This window comes from Suricata suricatta, chromosome 17 (assembly GCF_006229205.1).
Source record: "Suricata suricatta isolate VVHF042 chromosome 17, meerkat_22Aug2017_6uvM2_HiC, whole genome shotgun sequence".
NCBI classification, from domain to species: Eukaryota; Metazoa; Chordata; class Mammalia; order Carnivora; family Herpestidae; genus Suricata; species Suricata suricatta.
This window is the reverse complement of record NC_043716.1, coordinates 57,146,047-57,166,138: the sequence shown is the minus strand read 5'-3', so window position 1 is coordinate 57,166,138 and position 20,092 is coordinate 57,146,047. Positions and strand designations below refer to the sequence as shown.

The 20,092-nt window shown below is 62.8% G+C and overlaps 1 protein-coding gene across 3 annotated transcripts; it reads left to right on the top strand.

Moving 5' to 3' along the window:
• Positions 1 to 6: 6 nt before the first annotated feature.
• Positions 7 to 17,773, top strand: SLC26A11 (solute carrier family 26 member 11). Of its 3 annotated transcripts, none has more exons than XM_029928613.1 (17): positions 7 to 14; positions 1,004 to 1,239; positions 1,823 to 2,015; positions 2,351 to 2,436; positions 5,489 to 5,568; positions 6,689 to 6,831; positions 7,680 to 7,855; positions 8,242 to 8,314; positions 10,667 to 10,717; positions 12,102 to 12,162; positions 13,171 to 13,226; positions 13,299 to 13,439; positions 14,580 to 14,707; positions 15,150 to 15,249; positions 15,670 to 15,803; positions 16,111 to 16,183; positions 16,918 to 17,773. In XM_029928613.1, the coding sequence occupies exons 2-17, from the start codon at positions 1,006 to 1,008 to the stop codon at positions 17,007 to 17,009; spliced, it is 1,821 nt and encodes a 606-aa protein (XP_029784473.1). In that variant the 5' UTR covers positions 7 to 14; positions 1,004 to 1,005; the 3' UTR covers positions 17,010 to 17,773. The 3 variants fall into 3 exon arrangements, with proteins under 3 accessions (XP_029784473.1, XP_029784472.1, XP_029784475.1); XM_029928612.1 differs by having other exon boundaries at positions 13,299 to 13,526; XM_029928615.1 differs by lacking the exon at positions 13,299 to 13,439.
• The last annotated feature ends 2,319 nt before the right edge of the window (positions 17,774 to 20,092 follow it).

Here is a 20,092-nt window from a genome sequence, read left to right as displayed (position 1 = left end):
TGCTGCGGGTCCCGGTGAGTTTGCTGCGGGCGGGGAGCGGGGCCCGGGCGGGTGGGCGAGCTGCGGGGGACGGGCCGGGGTCGCTGGGGGAGGCTCGGGGCCTGAGGGTGCGGGGTCCCCTCGCGGGGACCCTTCCCCACAGCGTCCCCGCCAGGTCCCCGCCGCCCTCGGCCTCCCTGGAACGGTCAGCTGGGCGTGGGGTGCCCACCCTAAGACTCAGGGTCCGAGGCAAGCGTCTTCGAGGACGGGATTCGGGGTGCATCCGGGTCCGGGAGTGACGGGTGGTCTGGGGCTGGCTCCGCGCTTGGGGAGGGGGGCGCCAGAGCCCTAGAGGATGCTGCGCATTCTGAATTATTGAAAGGGCCTGGAACGTTCTCAGCGCCCACTAGAGTTCCTGGAACTCCTCTAAGGGATGCGAATGCCACAGGTGGGGGGTGGGGCGGCCTCAGGATGCGGGACCCCCCCTTCCAGCGCCGCAGCCAGCCGGAGGGGGTGGAGTCCGCCGGCACTGCGCACTCGGAAAGCCGCGGGACCTGGAGCCGCAGTCCCCCCCCCCCCCGCTCCCCCGCCCGCCGGACGGGGGAGCCCCCGCGGACGCCGCTGGTCCCCGCGCTGCTCCCGTTAAATTCCTTGCGGAGGAAAAGGGAAGACACAAATGAGCTCGGCGGGAGAGACGTGGAGTCTAACTCGTGTTTAGGTCTCTCATTGAGAAACCATTGATCCCATTCTTTCTGTCGAGTGGCCAAGAGAGAAAGCATCTGGGGTTTGGGCGGGCAGCATTCAGGGAGGGGGGCGAGCAGGGGACAGGGTGGGGGATTACGGCTTTTGTTGAGGCTTCCTTTGAGAGCAGCAAAGGGGCAGATTTAATCCATGTGGCTCAGGTCCCCTGGGGGGAGGCACATGCGCCCCCTCCTGAGGGCCCTGGACCCCCTGCCCTGTGGCTGGACTCTCTCCCAAGCCTAGACCCTGACTGCTGGCCTGTGTCGCCCCCATGTCCCCCCAGGCATGCCCGCTTCTGTGAAGGCGTTGGGCCAGGCCAGGCCCTCGGGAGCCAGTATGGCCCCCCAGGCTCGCTGCTGCTCCCCCGCCGCCCTGCAGAGGCGGCTTCCCATCCTGGCCTGGCTGCCGGACTACTCCCTGGAGTGGCTGAAGTTGGACTTCATCGCCGGGCTGTCCGTCGGGCTCACGGTCATCCCGCAGGCGCTGGCCTATGCCGAGGTGGCCGGCCTCCCGCCCCAGGTGAGGGGTCTGCCCCGGCTGCTGCCCCCCCCCCCCCCCCCCCCCCCCCCCCCCCCCCCCCCCCCCCCCCCCCCGGCCTCGGCACCTGCGGCCCCAGGAGCCGAGGAGAAGTGCGTAGTGGGCCCTCCAGATGAGCAGGGCCGCACACTCCAGCCCCAGGGGCCCCAGAAGGCTCGGAGTGCCCTCTGTCACATGTGACTGCCTCGGGGCAGACACACGCCCCTGTAACTGCTCTTGTCACACTGGTGACGACACGCGAGGAGCTAGTGCCGGATTGCCTGGTGGGGCCAGCAGGATGACTCACCCAGGCCCTACGAATGTTTCTTTAGTTCCTAGTTTCCTTAGACTAGACGCAGATAAGGGCTCGGGCGTCTGGACTCCTGCAGGCGCCCAGCTGGGAAGCAGGGGACGAGGCCCCCAGTCACTGTAGGTCCACACCCAGGGCTGACGGGCCGGGAGCTTTACCCCGCGCCCGTAGTGCCCCGACAGCCACCCAGCACGGAGCGAGTGCTTGGACACCTAGCCACGGGCGCCGTGGGCCTGCTGGGCGCCCCCTCGATGCTCAGTGCCCTCTCCCCGCCAGTACGGCCTCTACTCTGCCTTCATGGGATGCTTCGTGTATTTCTTCCTGGGCACCTCCCGGGACGTGACGCTGGGCCCGACGGCCATCATGTCCCTCCTGGTCTCCTTCTACACTTTCCACGAGCCTGCCTATGCTGTGCTGCTGGCCTTCCTGTCCGGCTGCATCCAGTTAGCCATGGGCTTCCTGCGCTTGGGTAAGACTCTTGGCCTGCCTGCTGGGGGTACCCAGGCCCCTGCCTCCCTGGGACGCCCCGGGCCTCGGCCTCTCCTTCTTGCGTTCCAGGGGCTCTTCCTGGGTGTGCATGGGGGGCGGGGGGCTCTCATTCCTCCACTGTTCTATTTGGAAAAGGGCCTGGGGCCTCAGCCCCTAGCCCGCCTTCCCCACTGTCCAAAGCTGGCCAGACAGAGCGTGTGGCCCACAGTCCTTAGCCTCACCCCCCCAGCCCGCCTGCCCCAGCCCACACCCAGCCATGCCCTCTGGGACTGGGCAGAGCTGGGACCAGCCTAGTGTTCTCTCTGGGCTGTCCAGGCTTCCTGCTGGACTTCATCTCCTGCCCCGTCATCAAAGGTTTCACGTCGGCTGCCACCATCACCATCGGCTTCGGGCAGATCAAGGTAGGCATGGCCGCTGGCCCCCGGGCACCTCCCGGCTGGTGGGACCGAGGCTGGGGTCTGCTCGTGTGGCCGAGCTGACGACTTGCTGATCCGGAGCTCAGAGCGCAGGGTGCTGCCCCGGATCTCCGTCCATTCCGTGAGCCATCCGGGGAGATGCTGGGTGATGGCTGGGCCGTGCTCAGTGACGTGGGTGACTGGTAACAAGGGTCCGCTCTCGTTGGAGGTTTCTTTTTCCTAATTTCTGTTGAGTGTTTTTCTTTGTTTTTAGTTTTTAAAAATATACTGGTATGTATACATAAATTAAAAAATTGCTTTTAATGATTTAGTTATTTTTGAGAGAGAGAGAGAGAAAGAGAGAGACAGCATCAGCAGGAGAGGGCCAGAGAGAGAGGGAGACACAGAATCCAAAGACAGGCTCTAGGCTCTGAGCTGTCAGCACAGAGCCCGAAACGGGGCTCGAACCCACGAACTGTGAGATCCTGACCTGAGCTGAAGCTGGACACTCAACTAGCTGAGCCACCCAGGCTCCCTTACGTATTCATTTTTTTTTTTAATGTTTTATTTATTTTGGATACAGACAGAGACAGAGCATGAGAGGGGGAGGGGCAGAGAGAGAAGGAGACACAGAACCGGAAGCAGCTCCAGGCTCTGAGCTAGCTGTCAGCACAGAGCCTGACGCGGGGCTCGAACCCACGAACGTGAGATCTGACCTGAGCCGAAGTCGGAGGCTTAACTGACTGAGCCACCCAGGCTCCCCACGTATTCATTTTTAAAGTTTATTTTTGGGTGAGAGGGAAGATGAGAGTGAGCAGGGGAGGGGCAGAGAGAGGGGAGAGAGGATCCCAAGCAGGCTCTGAACTGTCCACGTAGAGCCCGATGCGGGGCTCGAACTCACAAACTAAAATTGTGACCTGAGCTGAGAGATCAAGAGTCAAATGCTCAACTGGCCGAGCCACCCAGGTGCCTCTTTATATGTTTTCTTTTGAGAAAGAGGGTGCACGTGCGCCCCTGCACCTAGGGGCTGGGGAGGGGCAGATGGAGAGGGAGGGACAGAATCCCCAGCAGGCTCCGTGCTCAGTGTGGGGTCTGACATGAGGCTGACCCCACGACCCCGGGAACATGACCAGAGCGGAAATCAAGAGTTGGACGCTGAGCTGACTGAGCCACCCAGGCGCCCATTGGGTATTTTTCGAATGTCATGCTGTTTTACGTTTCTCTTAAACACGACTGTACAAAGTAGTCATCCGTTGTCCGAGGACGCCACTCCTTGTCCTCTCACTGGGTTTTAAGTTCCCGCGGGGCAGGTTGGCTTAGGCCTGCGGTCGCCCGGCCCTGCGCCGTGTGGAAGGGAAGTGAGTGTTCAGTGGGGTGCCCCGAGGAGAACCGAGCCCGAGTGTGGGGATGACGCCGCTGGTGGCAGATGGAAGCCTGTCCCTGCCTGGGTGTCCCCTCCCGGCCCCTCGAAGGCACGGGTCACACGGCCCGGCTCTGCTCCTGGCCGGCCCAGGAGGGCTTGAGCCAGAGGCAAGGGCCGGCCCTTTCCGCGCTCCTGCTCCGGGTGCTGGGCTGTGTGCCTGTGTCTGAGGCTCAGGCTGTCCCGGGAGGCGGTTTGTCATCGGCGCCGGGGACGAGGCGCTGCTCAGGAAGGTGTGGGTGGACGCGGTGTGTGTTTTCTGTGCACACGTGTCGGGGGAAGCCTGGCGCGCGCCGCTTCGTGAGACGGGCTGTCCTTCGTTCTGGAAACGCTCGCTTTCCTTTTTAGCGTCAGGAATGCTCTTTTATGGGGCCGTAATGCAGCCGGGGCCGCTTTATTTTCATAGTTTACGTATTTAAAGAGAGAGGGACAGAGACAGAACCTCAAGCAGGCTTCACGCTGTCAGCAGAGCCTGATATGGGGCTTGAACTCACCAACCACAAGATCGTGAGCTGAGCCGAAGTCGGACACTTCACGGACCGAGCCGCCTGGCACCTCATAGGGGCAGCTTCTTCACGCTCTTGTGCTTGGCGGTCCAGGTCCCCAAATTGTTAACACCTTGACCGGATTATGACAGTCGTTGAAGAGCCCTAGGCAGGGGGTCCTCCTGACCGGCCCGGTCCCATGGGGCCCCACCCCAGTACTGTCTCCCCCCTGCGGGTCCCTGGTCCCATGTGTCCCCCCCTAATGACTGTCCCCCCCACCGGATCCCCGGTCCCATGTGTCCCCCCCTAATGACTGTCCCCCCCACCGGGTCCCTGGTCCCATGTGTCCCCCCCTAATGACTGTCCCCCCCACCGGGTCTCCGGTCCCATGTGTCCCTCCCTAATGACTGTCCCCCCTGTCCCTGATCCCATGTGTCCCCACCCCAGTGACTGTTCCCCCCCCCGGTCCCCGGTCCCATGTGTCCCCACCCCAGTGACTGTCCCCATCTGGGGCTGCATGCAACAGGTTTTGGGAAACTTGCAGCCTGACTGTTCGGGGAGTCTGGGCCTCAGCCTCCTCGCTAGCCCTCCCCATCTGGTCTCAAGTGGATACAGAACCAAAACGCAGGGTAGAGGCTCTTCTCCCCTCTGAGGACCCTGCGGTCCCGGGCCCCTCCTTCCCAGGAGGCCTCTGAGCCCCGAGGTTCCGCTTGTAGTTCCAGCGGGTTTTCCCTGCGGCAGGAGGCAGCGCCTGGCGGCTGGACCCCAGGGTGAGGGCCCTGGCTGGGCCAGAGGCGGGGGAGGGTGGGGGGGACACGGAGTCAAGGGCAGTGGGGCCTGCAGGGCGGGGTGGGCTGGCAGTGACTCCGGATCCTTGACCAGGGCTCAGCGCACAAATAGGTCTCCCTGCTTTGAGATCACCAGACTGGGTTTCCTCACGAGGGAGAATTATTCGCAGGGGCGTGTCATTGAGCTCCTTCCCGGAGGATAATGCAGATCTCCAGCCCGGGGGGCTTCAGGACCGGGCAGGTGGTCCCTGGAGAGCGGGAGCGTTGGGATGCGCCCCTGCTGGCTCTGCGCATGGAGATGCTGCAGGGCGGCCTCGGGCCTCCCTGCGGGGAAGGCAGTCTAACCTGAAGCTCTGTTTGAACAGAACCTGCTCGGACTGCAGGGCGTCCCCCGCCAGTTTTTCCTGCAAGTGTATCACACCTTCCGCAACATCGGAGACACCAGGTACCGACGGCTCTGTGTGTGTGTGTGTGTGTGTGTGTGTGTGTGTGTGTGTGTGGTGTGTGTGTGTGTGTGGTCCTGCGTATCCAGAAGCCCTTCCCAGGCCGCACCCCTGGGTGGGCCTTCTTCCCGTCCTCTGGGGCCTGTCCCCGCAAACGGGTCCCAGAGCAGCAGCCAGGGTCCTGGGGAGCATTAGGAACGCAGACTCGCAGCCGTGCGCAGACCCACTGGGGCAGCCAGCGTCCGGTGGGAGCCCCGGGGAGGCCGTGTGCCCAGCGGTTTGGGAAGCTCTGCGCCCGGTGACCCAAGGGCCCGTCCGTGGGTTCCTGGGCAGAGCCTTGGGCAGGAGAAATGGCCCAGGAGAACATGAACACGGGAGAGGGAACAATGCATGGGTGCCCAAGGGACGGACGACAGGCAGTGGGCACAAGGCCACGGTGCCAGAGGTGCGGGCCCTGCTCACAGGGCTCTGTCAGACGAAGGGCCTCCCCCAGCGGGCAGGCCGGGTAAAGGGATCGAAAGGAGAGGGTCCCAGATGAGCCGGGAGTCTGGATGTGTCCCTGGCTGAGGAGCAGGAGAACACGGTGACCTGGGGGAGGTGCCAGGTGGGGCCGGTGCTGAGGCCGCGAGGGACAGGGGAGACGTGTGACGACTGTCCTCCACTCCCCTTCTCATCGGCTGGGGGGCCTCCCAGGGCTGAACCCACTGGAAGTCGGGCTCCCTGGCCCGGGCCATGCAGCCCGTGAGGGTCGTCCTGGGGTGGGGGGGACGCAGCGGGGGGGAGGGGGGAGGAGCAGGAGAATTGGAGACTGGTCAGAGAGCATCACGGCGGTCAGATCTCCCTGGGCAGTTTTTTTCTGGAGGCGAACTTTCTGGAACAGGCAAGGCATCTGAAGCCCACAGAGTTAGGTGACTGAAACCATGAGCTAGTGGCCCTTGGGATCCAGGCCTCGGCTCTCAGGCCTGCATGGACGTGTGTGGTCACTAACTTTTGACTAAGCTTTTGGAATAGAACAGAGAAGCGTGTTAGCAGTCAGTAGAAGAGAAGGCCCTCCCGCAGAAGGGCCCCGACGGGCGGCGGTGTGCGCTCTGGGCCGGGCTGGTGACCGCTGACCGTCTGCAGGGTGGGTGACGCCGTGCTGGGGCTGGTCTGCATGGTGCTGCTGCTGGTGCTGAAGCTGATGCGGGACCACGTGCCCCCCGTCCACCCTGAGATGCCCCCGGGCGTGCGGCTCAGCCACGGGCTGGTCTGGACGGCCACAACAGGTGAGGGGGAGCTGCGGCCCCAGAAGTAAGAGCAGCCGTTCTGCACATGGTGGGGAGCGGGGGTGAGGCCTGCCCCTTGTAGTTACCCCAGGCCCCGGTGTCCCACCCCGGGGGGATTCTCCAGTCTCTGGTCTGGGCGTGACTGGGCACGGGGATATTACACCTGCTAGGTGGCTCTGATTCGCAGTCGGGGTGGAGAGCACCGTTTTGGAGCAGGAGTTCTTAACCAAGGGCGATTTTGACCCCCACCCCCACCCAGGGAGGTTTGGCAAGGTCTGGAGACCTGGGCGGAGAGGCGGGGTGGGGGGGGCCCTGAATCTCTGCCGTGCAAAGCCTCCCATGGCAAAGAGTGATCTGGTCCAAAATGACAGCAGTGCCACAGCCAGGGAGCCTGGCGGGTCCTGGGGGGAGAAAAGCTAATAGACCGCCTGGTTGGTTGAGCCGCGCGGCCCTGGGCCTGGCCCCCGTCACATGGTGGGTCACGGAGCCCTGGGCCCTTCCTGTGCCATGGAAGATCCTAGACGGCTCAGGTGATTGCGGTTAGGACAGCAGTGTCAGTGTAACAAGGTGACAAAGGCTTCCGAGCTGGCTGGACAGCGGGGCTCATGTTCCAGAAGGTGTCACCCCATTTAAGCAGCCAGCACAGCCCAGGCAGGGCCCAAGAGCTGGGATCCAAGGTGAAGTAGCAGGTGACAGGCGCCATTCTGCCGTCTCACGTTTGCCGGTGCCTGCCGCACGGTCACCGGTGCCCGGGCTGGGAGCATCGGGGGTCGTGGCTCGGGTAGGGTGCATTCACCCCTGTTGCCCAGGGGAGCCACGTGTCACCGCCGGGTCCCGTTCTGTCCTAGCTCGCAACGCACTGGTGGTCTCCTTTGCCGCCCTGGTCGCGTACTCCTTCGAGGTGACGGGACACCAGCCTTTCGTTCTGACCGGGCAGACGGCTCAGGGGCTGCCCCCGGTCCGCCTTCCTCCCTTCTCAGTGACCACAGCCAACAGGACCATCTCCTTCAGCGAGCTGGTACAGGTGGGTAGAGGCGGGGACCCGGGCCTGCTGGGCTGAGCGGCGGTGGCCTCGGGGCCTGGGTCTGGAGCTCTGAGCCCGGCGGGGACCCCGGAGTCCTCAGGCGGAGCGCCTCTGGGTGCAGGGACAGGCATGGAGTTCCAGGTTGGGCACGCGCTCAGAGGACACCACCTTTCTGTCCCTGCCTGAGCCCAGGGCACGTCCCGCATCGTGGCTGCGGCAGGGGGGTGGGTGTTGGTGTCGTGCTCCGCACACGCACCGCACGGAGGTGCCTCCCTGCCTGTGGGAGCTCACAGCCCCGCAGCGGACGGACGGGTCGCTGCTCGCTCAGACCCCTGCTCTCCTTCCTCAGACGGGAGGTCACTTACGGTCCTTCTCTCCTCTCTCAGGACATGGGGGCTGGGCTGGCCGTGGTGCCCCTGATGGGCCTCCTGGAGAGCATCGCCGTGGCCAAGTCCTTTGGTAAGGTGCCCGCCACCCGTGCCCCCGGCTGCCGTCCGGGAGCCTGACTCGCTTGCCTGTGCTTTGGTTTTCCGTTCTCTTTGATTTTTCACTGCTTGAATTTCTGTCGTACATGTACGTGGTCTAAGCAGCAAATTTGTAGTGAAAATGGATTCACAATGAAAACCTCACCCAGGGGTGGCTGGTAACCAGGCCCAGACTCACCTGTGCCTTTCCCCCTTCCCAGCCAGCTCCAATTGCATTGCAGCTTGGGATGGGATTGCGGTAGCCACGCCCCTGTGCAGTAGCCACGCCCTCACGTGGTAGCCACGCCCCCACTTTGCACTTTCAGTGACCTGACCTTGTCCTAGGAAAATGCAGTACATCAGGAAGGGAGGAGTTTTAAGTGTATCTTTATTTTTAATATTATCTGATTGAACATTTTCACATAAGAGATCGTAATGGCTGTTTGATGACAAGTTCCCAAAATTGTCAAAAAAGTTTCACGACTCGGGCGCCTGGGTGGCTCAGTCGGTTGAGTGCCCGCCTCTTGATTCCTGCTTGGGTTGTGATCTCATGGTCGTGGGTTTGAGCCCCGTGTTGGGCTCCTTGCTCAGCGTGGAACCTGCTACTCTCTACCCCCTACTCTCTCTCTCTCTCTCTCTCTCTCTCTCTCTCTCTCTGTGTCTCCCCTCTCTCCCTCTTTCTCTGCCCCTCTTCCTGCTCATGCTCACTGGCTCACAAAAAAAAAAATAATAAATAAATAAAAACCATTTAAAGAAAAAACTTCAATAATGTGCTCCTTCCAGTTAGCTGAGCACGGCTGGCCGTTCCCTCCTTGCCCCCGGGGAGGCCGGGAACCCTTAATCTACCTCAGTATCTCTCTGTCCTCCCCGCTCCGAGCTGAGGCTGCCATCCTTCTCTCGCCCCCTCCCTTTGGTCTGCAGCGCCCAGCTGCGTGCTGTCCGTGTGGATGGCATTGGCGTCCCGTGCCGTGACGGTGCGCATCCGCTGCAGCCCCGTAGACGGGCTCTGGCTGTCCCAGGATTTCATCTCCTCGTCCCCAGTGCCAGCAGCTCGACCCTGCTGTCCTTCCGAGGAGTCTTGACGGACTCTCTCTTCCAAATGTCAGTGGCCTCTCGAGGTCACGTTCCGATTAAATCTTTCTTGTATGGCTCTTGTTTTTCTGATTATCTTCCTCTGGCAGCAGGGAGACTTGAGGGCATTTTGGAGTCTGCATCTTACAAAGTTTAGGCCTCTTGCCTCACTTTATTTATTTTTTTACATTTTTATTTATTATTGAGAGACGGAGAGAGACAGCATGAACAGGGGAGGGGCAGACAGAGAGGAAGATGCAGAATCCAAAGCAACTCCAGGCTCCGAGCTGTCAGCACAGAGCCTGACGTTGGGCTCGAACCTGTAAACCGTGAGATCATGACCTGAGCCTAAGTCGGTCGCTCAACCGACTGAGCCCCCCAGGTGCCCCTCTTGCCTCACTTTAAAACTTTGTTTTCTGGGGCGCCTGGGAAGTCCCGTCAGTTGGGTGTCCGGCTTCGGCTCAGGTCGTGATCTCACGGTTCGTGAGTTCAAGCCCCACCTCAGCCTCTGTGCTGACAGCTCAGAGCCCCGAGCTGCTTCAGATTCTGTGTCCCACCCTCTCTCTCTCTGCCCCTCCCCTGCTCATTTTCTCCCTCTCTCTCTCTCAGAAATAAACATGAAAAAAATGAAAAAAAAACAAAACTTTTCTTTTGAGGTCAGCTGATGTCCTGTCCTAACTTGTAAGCCTGTCATTCCTGAAACCGGGGCTGGGCGACCCGGTGCTCTGCCCGTGGCCCGAGAGTGGCTGCTCTGTTCTGAAGGGTTTGGAACAACCTTGAGGATTTCGACACACGAAAAGCACGTGAGGTTGATAATCTCAGTATTCGTGTAAAGAAAAAAAAAGGGGCTCCTGGAATGCGGTCTTGCCGGTGCGCTGGGCCGTGGCGACAGTGTGGCCGGCCGCCGCCTCGGATGCGGGGCCGCCGCGTGTCCCCGGCGCCCGCGATCAGGGCGGTTTGGGCTTCAGAACCTCCCCTTCTCGTGGGAGCAGCGCGCGTGGGCCGTAGGAAACACGGGAAGTGTAGACGGGCAGAGGCTGCCCTCGCCGCCCGGGTTGGCTGCCGTTCGTGTCTTCCCGTCCATCTCTCTGCTCTGTCTTGTGAGACGCCGCAGACACACATGCGTAGAGGCTTGCACACGTGCACGTGTTTTATTTTACACACTTGCCTCACAGACGACGCGGCGGGCGGGCGTGTGTGATCTGTGTTTTGACGGGACGCACGTTCCCGCAGGGACGTCGTGTATCCGGTGACTGTGGTTTTATTCTCTCTGTAGCTTCTCAGAATAATTACCGCATCGACGCCAACCAGGAGCTGCTGGCCATCGGTAAGACCCCAGGGCGGCCCGCCCGAGGCCCGGGGTGCGTCTGTGCGTCCCACGTGGGCTGCGCAAACCGTGGTGACGGTCGTGGCGACGGACGCGGAGCAGAGGCGGCCCCGAGCGGGCCGGTCCCCAGAGGGTTCTGTGCGTGATCCCGTGGAGTAGCGCAGACCCCCGGGGTCCATTCTGACACTTGCTGAGTGCTTGCTGCGTACCGGACGCTGAGGTCTGTGGCCGCCTCGTCTGGGTCAGGGACTGCCAGGGGTGTTCCGCGCTGGGATCAGATCGCCCCGGTGAGCCCGCTGCCTGCCCGGGCCCCGTCTGCCCTTGCCCCTCCCCTGACCCCCTGCAGGCCGGGCATGCGGGTCAGTAGAGACTGCGTAGGCCCTGCTCTTGGATGGGTCCAGCCGGGTGTCCTAGCTTTTTGTTTTGTCCCCACGAGTCTGGCCGCCCTGGTGATTCATTCTGAGGGCATGACACGAATCTGAAATTCAGTTACACGACTGTTTTTAACTCGTGGACCCCAGGCTCGCCCTCCTTTCCTTCCTGCCCCTCTGTGAGGCGGGCACGGGTCTGACCAGGCAGCCGCAGTGGTGCCTTCCCAGGGGTCCACCGGGGGCTCCACGGGAACCCCCCCCCCAATGCTACCTCACCTCGCAGCAGCTACTGAGTTTCCTGACCGCACAGGGCGTGGGGCCCCAGGATGGGTCACGGGGACTTTGGGGGCCCCTCTCAGAGCTCATGGTGGACGGGCGCCACAGAACGCCCACGCCACGCGGTCAGGTCTCTGACCCGGGTCTCGAGGGGCCATCGGAAGGAGCCAGGGTGACCACGTGTGCTACGTCCACCGATGTCCAGCCCTGCTCTCGGGGCATGTGGGGCTGTGGGGCCCGGGAGGGCCTGGTTCTGAGTGGGCCCCAGCCTGAGCTGTGTCACGGGCAGGCATTTGAACCTGTGAGCCCAGTGTGGCCTTATGGACCGTGCTGATGAGTTACCTCCGCTCGTAGGCCCCAGCCAGGACCTCGGGGACGGCGAGCCGGTGTCCCCACCACGCCCTTGTGCCCTGGCTGGTCATCTCACACGAGGAGTGTGGTTCTGAGGGAGGCGGTGGGCAGCTGAGCCCGGGCATGCAGGCCCCTGAGACCCAGGAAGCGGCGTGTTTAGTTCACCGGGGAAGGGCCGGGGCCAGAGTTACTTTAAAGTTAGGGTCAAGCTCAGTGAACTTGGCAAACATCGTGATTTGTTTCCTTCCCTGTGACACAGACACAGGTCACCCCTGGGTGATTCCTCGCACTTTCTAATCTTCCTGTTTCCTTTCTGGTCTCTGGCCTCCATTTCATCACCATCTCCTGCCTGTTTTACATCCTTCGCGTTCCCGGACAAACCCCAGGCCTGACCAACGTGCTGGGCTCCTTTGTCTCCTCCTACCCGGTCACGGGCAGCTTTGGACGGTGAGTGACAGGATCCTTCTCTGTGCCTGGGGTGTGGGAGGGCCCAGCCCAGGCCCACATCTCGATGCCACTCTGCTCTCCACTGGGGCAGAAGTCGGCCGGCGGCGGCCACGTCCCTGGGTCAGCGGAGGTCAGCGGCGCCCGTGGGGGCAGGACTGGGGCCTACTCCGCTGGCCTTCGCCATCGCCCCTGGTTTCTCCAATCACCAGGGCCGTGTTCACCCCTAAAGCATGCCCGCCTCACGTGCCAGAGCGCGTTCCCAAGGGGGATGGGAAGCATTGCGCCTCAGGTTTTGTGCCCCCGCCTGGCACAGTGCCTTGCATGTAGCGGGCACTGAAAAAGCCAGTGAGTGAGGAAGGCACTTCCTGCCCAGCTCCGGAGAAGCCGAAGAGGACTTAGGCTCTCCGTGGACTGACAGACGGACTGACAGACAGACTGACCCACCCGGAGGGCGTGCGGGCACAGGTCACCGCCGGGCGTGATCGGGAGCCAGAATCAGAGGCCCTCGCGGCGGCAGAGGGAAATGTGGGCCCGGACGAGTCCCGGGCAGACGGGGCTCCTCCCGGGATGCGGGTCTGAACGCAGTTTTCCAAACAGGCTTCACGAGAAAGGGGAGTTGGGGAAAAAAGCCTCAAAGTTAACTTCCTGCCTCCCCCAGGGGAGGCTCGCTGTCAGCTCCCGGCGTCTCTGCCTCCAGGCCCCTTTCCGTTCACGTGTGCGCACGTGTAGGACACGTGTGCGACACGTATGTGCGGTGAGAGGGACGTCCCCCTGCCCGACATGTCTGCATGCCCGTGAGCACAGTGACATTCTGGGCAATGCTGCTGGGACACGGTGCCACAGGCGGGCACAGTTATTTCCTCCCCCATCGCAGGGCCAGCTGCCCCTCAGCATCCCCACTTAGGTGCCCGTGTCCTCAGGCCCCGATGCTCCTCCCGCCCCCGTCCCCAGCCTCCCCTGCCGGCCCGGGGCCCCTCAGCCACCAGGGCTGTCTGTGTGTCCCTCCAGGACGGCCGTGAATGCGCAGTCGGGGGTGTGCACCCCAGCGGGCGGCCTGGTGACAGGTGAGCACCCCCCCCAGCCCCGGGGCGCGGGCGGGTGGGGCTGGCGGTCCCCGTGACGCCCTGCCCCCGCAGGCGTGCTGGTGCTGCTGGCGCTGGACTACCTGACGGCGCTGTTCCGCTACATCCCCAAGTCCGCCCTGGCCGCCGTCATCATCATGGCCGTGGCCCCGCTCTTCGATGCCGGCATCTTCAGGACGCTCTGGCGCGTGAAGAGTACGTGTGTCCTCGCCCGTCACACGCATGCACCCCGGACTCTCCCCACCGTCTTCCGGGACCTGCGGGGCACCGTTGCTGCTGGGGGTACCGTGGCCCCGGGAGGTGGCCCTGCCAGCCGTGGGTCAGGAGGCCAGAGAGCGCCCAGACCCGCTCCGTGCAGTGCAACACGCCGGGCACCCCTGCCCAGCCCCTGGCCCCTGCTCCCCCTCCCCTCACCCCTGCTCCACCCTCGCCACCCTTGCTCCCTCTCCCCTCACTGCTGCTCCTTCCCCGCTGCCCCTGCTCCCCCTTCTCTGCTTTCCTCCATCCTTCTTCCTCTCTCCCTCCACCCCTACCCTCCTTCCCCTTCTCCTCTCACCTCCATCCCTCCTTCTTCACTCTGCTCCCCTCCCTTCCTCCCCTCCCTTCCATTCCTCCTCCTCCTGTTTCTCCCCGTTCTTCCCCTCCTCCCCTTTCCCCTCCTTTCCTCACCTATTTTTCCCTCCACTCTATTCCTCTTTCTCTTCCCTACTTCTCTTCCCTGCTCCCTTTCCCCCTCATCCCTCCTTTCCCTTTCCTCCTTCTTCCCTTCCCCTTCCCCCTCTTTTTCTCACTCCTCCTCCTTCGTCTCCATTTCTTCTTCTCCCCTCCCCTCCATCCTTCCTTTTTCTCTTCTCCCTCCTCTGTCCCTCCTCCCCTCCCCCTCCCCTGTATCCTCCCTCCCCTCCTCCGCTTTCCCAGCCACAAGCCTGGCCTAGCTGGGGCAGAGGAGAGACTTCTGGATGGCCTTTCTCAGGACTCCCGGCAGGTGTCCCCGCCCACACGGAAACCCAGGGAGGATGTGGCCTCATCTGAGTGACACGTGTCAGGGTCGAATCCTAGACTGACCCCCGAGCCTTCCTCCTGTGGCTCAGAGAAGTCACGCGTGTTGCCCCAGGTCCCCCAGACCCCCGACAAGTGCCCACGGTTACCTCAGGGCAGGGGGCTTGGGCCTGGCTGCCAGGTCTTCGTGGCCCCCCAGCCAGGCGGTGACGGGTTTCTTGCCCCTGACACGGCTCAGCCAGCATGGCCCGTGGCCCGCGTCCGTCCCTCTGGGGCTCGGGCTCGCCGGGCCAAGCTTACCGCGGGGGCCGCCCCTGAGTTGCACCCTCCCTCCAGGGCTGGACCTGCTGCCGCTCTGTGTGACGTTCATGCTGTGCTTCTGGGAGGTGCAGTACGGCATCCTGGCCGGCACCCTGCTCTCCGCCCTGATGCTCCTGCACTCTGTGGCCAGACCCAAGATGCAGGTAGCGGCCCGCCCGTCCTGCCCGAGCCGGGGGTCTGCGGGCTCAGGGGGCCAGGGGGGGTGAGGCGTGCCCTGGGCGGAACCCCCAGCTTGGCTGTCCCGCACTGTTTCCGTGCGCCTGTGGCCCGTGGCCCTGCCCAGTCACTGCCCACCTGGTGGACGGGTGTTAGCCTCCCACCCGGAGCCACGGGGCTGTCCCGCCGCTCGTGAGGCCGCGGGTGGGGCGAGGGCCCATCGGCTGTGCTCCCCCGCCCCATCCTCCCTGCATGTGAGGCCGCGGGTGGGGGTGAGGCTGTGGGAGGGGCGAGGGCCCATCGGCTGTGCTCCCGCCGCTCTGTTCTGTTGGCCTGGGTCGGGGCCTCCTGCTGGAGGGGCCGCCCTCTCGGAACTGCCAGGTGGGACTTGCCTCCGGGACATCCTGGCTGTCCCCTGCTCTGTCCCAGGTGTCGGAGGGGCCGGTGCTGGTCCTGCAGCCAGCCAGCGGCCTGCACTTCCCGGCCGTCGAGGCCCTCCGGGAGGCGACACTGAGCCGGGCTCTGGAAGGTGTGTGGGCTGCGGTGCCGGCCGGCTCCCTGCCACTTTGTCTGTGCCCCCGTCTGCTCCCACAGGACTCCGGGGCCCCATCCTCGGCTGTCCGGGAGCTCACCCCCTCGGGCCGGGAGGTTTCGGGGCACCTCAGAGGGGCATCCAGTGGGTGCCCGCCATCTGCATGCAGGGGGGCTGTTCCCCATCATTTATTCCTAAAGACCGTCCTTGCTTCTCAGAGGCAGTATTTAGGGAGAAAGGGGCCTGATCCTTCTCTAAAGGGAATTGCTGCTGCCTCCGGATGGCTGTGGTCTCTGTGCTCTCACTCCTGCCACCCCTGCCCCCCCCCAGCCTCGCTGCGCCCCCCCATTGCCTCGCTGCGCCCCTAACTCTGGCCACGGCCGCCCGGCCCCTGACCCGCTGCCGCTGTCTCCGCAGCGTTGCCCCCGCGCTGCGCGGTGCTGGACTGCACCCACGTCTGCAGCATTGACTACACCGTGGTGCTGGGGCTCCAGGGCCTCCTGGGGGACTTCCAGAGGCACGGTGTCACCCTCGCCTTCGTCGGCCTGCAGGTGGGTGTCGCGATGGGCGGCCCTTTCCACTCTGAGGGCAGCGTCACTCCCGTGCCCGCGTGCAGACGAGGGCTCCGAGGCTGAGTGAGCCGCCCAGGGTCGCACGGTGAGGACGGTGGCCCCGCCCCCTGACCTGGGCACCTGGCTCCGGGGCGTGGTCACAGCCGTCACGGGCCTCGTCCTGTTGGCGGAGAGCTCGTGCCTGAGGCTCTGGGGGGAGCAGGGACATGGCCCCTGGCACTGGGCCTGGGGGCCTGCCCCAGACCGGAGCGGCCCCGCCCGGCGCTGAGGTCTGTCCGCCCCATAGGTGCCTGTGCTTCGCGTCCTGCTGTCCGCCGACCTGAAGGGTGCCCAGTACTTCTCCACGCTGGAAGAGGCAGGTGGGTGCGGCAGAGCCTCTGAGAGCCGTGGGCGCCCTGCGTGCCCCCGGCCTGCGGGTCGGGACAGCGGGACAGCAGCTCTGGAGTCGCACAAGTCCAGGAGCAGGGAGCGTGGGCCGCAGAGTGGGGGTCCCTCTTGTTCTGGGGATTTACTTTAGGGGCATGTTTTGAATTAGGGTACTGTCTACACCCAGTGAACACACAGACCTTAAATGTACAGCTTGAGGTGGACACAGGGTGTCCATAATTGAGATGGGGAACACTTCCATCGTTCTAGAAGGTTCCCTCAGCCCCTCTCCATGACCCACACCAGGGTTGGCCACTCTTCTGATTGCTTCCACCGTAGGCCAGCTTTGCCTGTTGGAGAACGTGACATAAAGGGGCTCATAAAGGCTCTTTCCGTGTCTGATTTGCTCGGCTCAGCGCGGTGTCTGAGCTCCATCCACGTTGTTGCTGGAAACAGCAGACCCGTGGGACACGGATGGAGCATCACCTACACTGTGGTCAGGGGTCAGGGCCCGTGCGGCACTGAGGAAGCATTCTCAGGCGTGGGAAGTCACGAGGCCCTGATCGGGAACTTAGCTGGAAGCCTGCCAGGGGTGGGGGTGCCGGCGGGGGGACCCCAGCTCCCTGTGCACCGGGACTCTGAGGTGCCGGCCTTCAGCCCCATTCTGTGAAGCGACCCTTCCTCACTTCCGCTTGTTCAGCGCCTGCGAACCTTGTGTTTTCCGCAGAGAAGTACTTGCGGCAGGAACCCGGGCCCCAGCCCTACAACGCCAGCGAAGCTTCCGTTCCCGAACACAAGGTCGCCCTGCTGAAGGCCTGATGGGGGCGCCGACGGGCGACCGAGGCTCGGGGAGTCTCGAGGAAGGTTCTTGACGCCGTGATGCTGCTCGTCACCCTGGAAGCACGCCTGGAAGCACGCCGGGCTGAGGGCACTGAGCAGGTGGCCCGGGAAGGAGGAGGGAAGCCACCCCCAGGACCCACAGGTGGGGCTCACCGCCTGAATTTGGGGCGACTGAAAGTTTACCTCCCTTCTGCTCCCTGGGCACCAACCTTTTCCTGAAGAGTGGTTTGAAGTCAGCCTTCTAGAATGACCGAGCACGTGAGGAAGAAGGGGCGGGACTTCCGCCCGATCCCGGGGAGGGGTCCCCGCGCCCCAGCGCCTTCCTGGTTACAGGGGAAGCTGGGGGCGGGCAGGCCGGAGGTGGGGCCCGGTCTGGGTGGCGGCGTCTGTGTTATTGGGGAGAAAACCAGGTTGTGCCAAACGACTTCGACGTGTCTTGTTAAAAATAATTTTGTCGCTGCTGTTTTTTAAATTAAAAGTGTGACGGCTTTGGTGTTCTCGTAAAAGTCGTAAATGCCTCTTGTCAAAGCTGCGGGGCACCATCTCCTCCGTCCACACCGGGGGGTGTCCAGACCCCGTCCCCACGGCGCGTGTCGTGTCTGTCCGTACTCAGCACGCGGGTGGTGCGTGACGGTCGTGCGCGGACCGGGTCCCTTCATACGCGGTGCCCCGTGACCCGTACCCTCGTGCAGCCCTTGCTGGGAGTGACTCGTTGTGATAATAAATAGAATCTGTGACTCGCAGTGGCTCCGTCGCATTTTATGCCGTGTGTGCGTCACAACGGACTCCCGAGCCTCTGGACGGGGACTCTGCCTGACCGCGTGTGCAGGCACTCGCCACCCCTGCTGTCACAGCCGAGGGAGGCTGTGCTCCCGGACCTCCTTGGAGAAAGAGCTCGCTGTGCGGACCGACCCCCGGGAGCTCACTGTGGTGACACACTGTGGCCCGATCTCCCGATGTTTCTCCTCCCAGGCCCCTGAGCACCCCACCCCCAGATCTGCATTTCCTGTCCTGGAGCAGCCTCTCCTTCTACACAAACGTCCGTGTCCTTGAGCCCGGACCCCGCGCCCAGGAGTTCCCGGCCCCCACACACCAAGCACACCCCTTCTTGAACCAAGAGACCGGCCGAGTGGCAGGGCAGGCAAGCCCATCTGCTCTGGCGGGCCCTATGCGCCGGGATTCTCTCCCAGAGCTGCACTGGGAACCTGGAGGTCTGCTTCCGGAACCTTCTCCCAGGGAGCAGATTCAGGGATGGGTATCCCGGCTCGTTGGCAGTCGTAGAGAATGAAAGCGAGCTCTGGGTCTCCATTTGGGAACGTCCTGGCGGCGAAGCCCAGGAGCTGAGTGCTGTGTGCAGGTGAGGGGGAGGCAGAGCCCCGCACCCCTGCACTCGGCGGTGCTGCAGCAGAGCTGCGGAGTGACATTCGTCTCAGGAACCATTTGTGGGGGCGCCTGGGGGGCTCGTTGCTGAGCATCTGACTTGATAGGCTCAGGTCATGATCTCCGGGTTTGTGAGTTCAAGCCTCCCGTTGGGCTCTGTGCTGACAGTGTGGATCCTGCTTGGGATCTCTCTCTCCCCTCTCCTGCCACTCCTCACATTGTGTGTGCGCAAGTGCACACGTGATCTTTTCTCTCAAGATAAAAAAACTTAGGGGCTACCTGGAGGCTCAGTTAAGCATCTGGCTTCGGCTCAGGTCATGATCTCGTGGTTCGTGAGTTTGAGCCCCGAGCCCCGTGTCCGGCTCTGTGCTGACAGCTTGGAGCCAGGAGCTGCTTCGGATTCTGTCTCCCTCTCTGCCCCTCCTCTGCTCACGCTCCGTGTCTCTCAAAAATAAACAAACATTAAAAGAAATTTTTTAAATTAAAAAACCCCTAAATGATATTTCAATGTTATCAGTATAACATATAATAGAATTAAATTATAAACTCACTAAGTTTTTAATTAATATATAATTAAATTATGAACTTATTAAATTTGTGTTTTTTTAATGCTTTTTATTTATTTTTGAGGGACAGAGAGAGACAATGTGAGCAGGGGATGGGCAGAGAGGGAGGGAGATACAGAATCTGAAACAGGCTCCAGGAGCTAGCTGTCAGCACAGAGCCCGACGCGGGGCTCAAACCCACAAACTGTGAGATCTGACCTGAGCCGAAGCCAGACACTTAACCGACTGAGCCACCCAGGCACCCCAGAACGTACTAAATTTGTAATTGATTTATAACTAGAGCTTAACTTAAATGAAAGAGGAATGACTGGTATGGTCAGCTGCATGGAAGGATCTTGGAATTTGGGGCCAGAAGTCGCGGGGCCGGGCCCCCTGTCCCTCGCCAGCGGGTAAACGCCCTCCGGGCCTCGGCCCACGGAGTGGGGGCCCCGGGACTGGGGCTGGTGCTGGCGTTGGCTGGCGTGCCGCCTCCAGCAGGCAGACGGGGCCGCGGCGCCACCGGCACCGTGGCGGTCGGGCAGTGATGTGTGCTACGTGTGGGCTTGTCGGACTGGCTCCCGGCACCCCAGGCCTGTGGCTCTGTTTGGAAAAAGGATCGTTGCAGGGGTGCGGAGTTGAAAGGAGTTGCGGCCCCGGGGAGGAGGAGGCACAAGTGGGGTGATGCTTCCACGAGCCAGGAACTGCAAAGATGGCCCCTGGACCCTGGACCTGGGGCTCCGCCTGGGGACTTGGGGCTCTGCCTGGGCCATGCTACGTGGTCACAGCCACCCTGGCCAGCCAACGGCATCCTCGGTGCTGGCTCCTGCAAGCTCCCCCGTCTCTGGCTGGCTCGGAGGGGCTCTCGGGGGGCGCCCTGGGAAGCCACCTCCTGAGAATGGCAGGGTTCAGGTCACCTGCTGAGCACATGCCCACCGGCATTGCCAGCCCGTCACAGCGGCTCGGAGCCCCGGATACACTGTGAACAATGCCGTAGAACAGCGCCGTCGACGGAAACGCAACACGTGCCACAGACACAAGCCACGCGTGCCTTTTTAACACCGCCAGTGGCCTCCCTGAACCAGCAAAAAGTAACAGGTGAAGGTAACACTGTGTAACTCCTGACATCCAACTATTACC

Bases quoted from the DNA above. Each gene is read 5' to 3' on its own strand.
- SLC26A11 (XM_029928612.1), top strand. From the start codon at position 1,006: ATGCCCGCTTCTGTGAAGGCGTTGGGCCAGGCCAGGCCCTCGGGAGCC. The intron at 2,016-2,350 runs GTAAGACTCTTG...TGGGCTGTCCAG, and splicing joins CATGGGCTTCCTGCGCTTGG to GCTTCCTGCTGGACTTCATC. The intron at 10,718-12,101 runs GTAAGACCCCAG...GACAAACCCCAG, and splicing joins CCAGGAGCTGCTGGCCATCG to GCCTGACCAACGTGCTGGGC.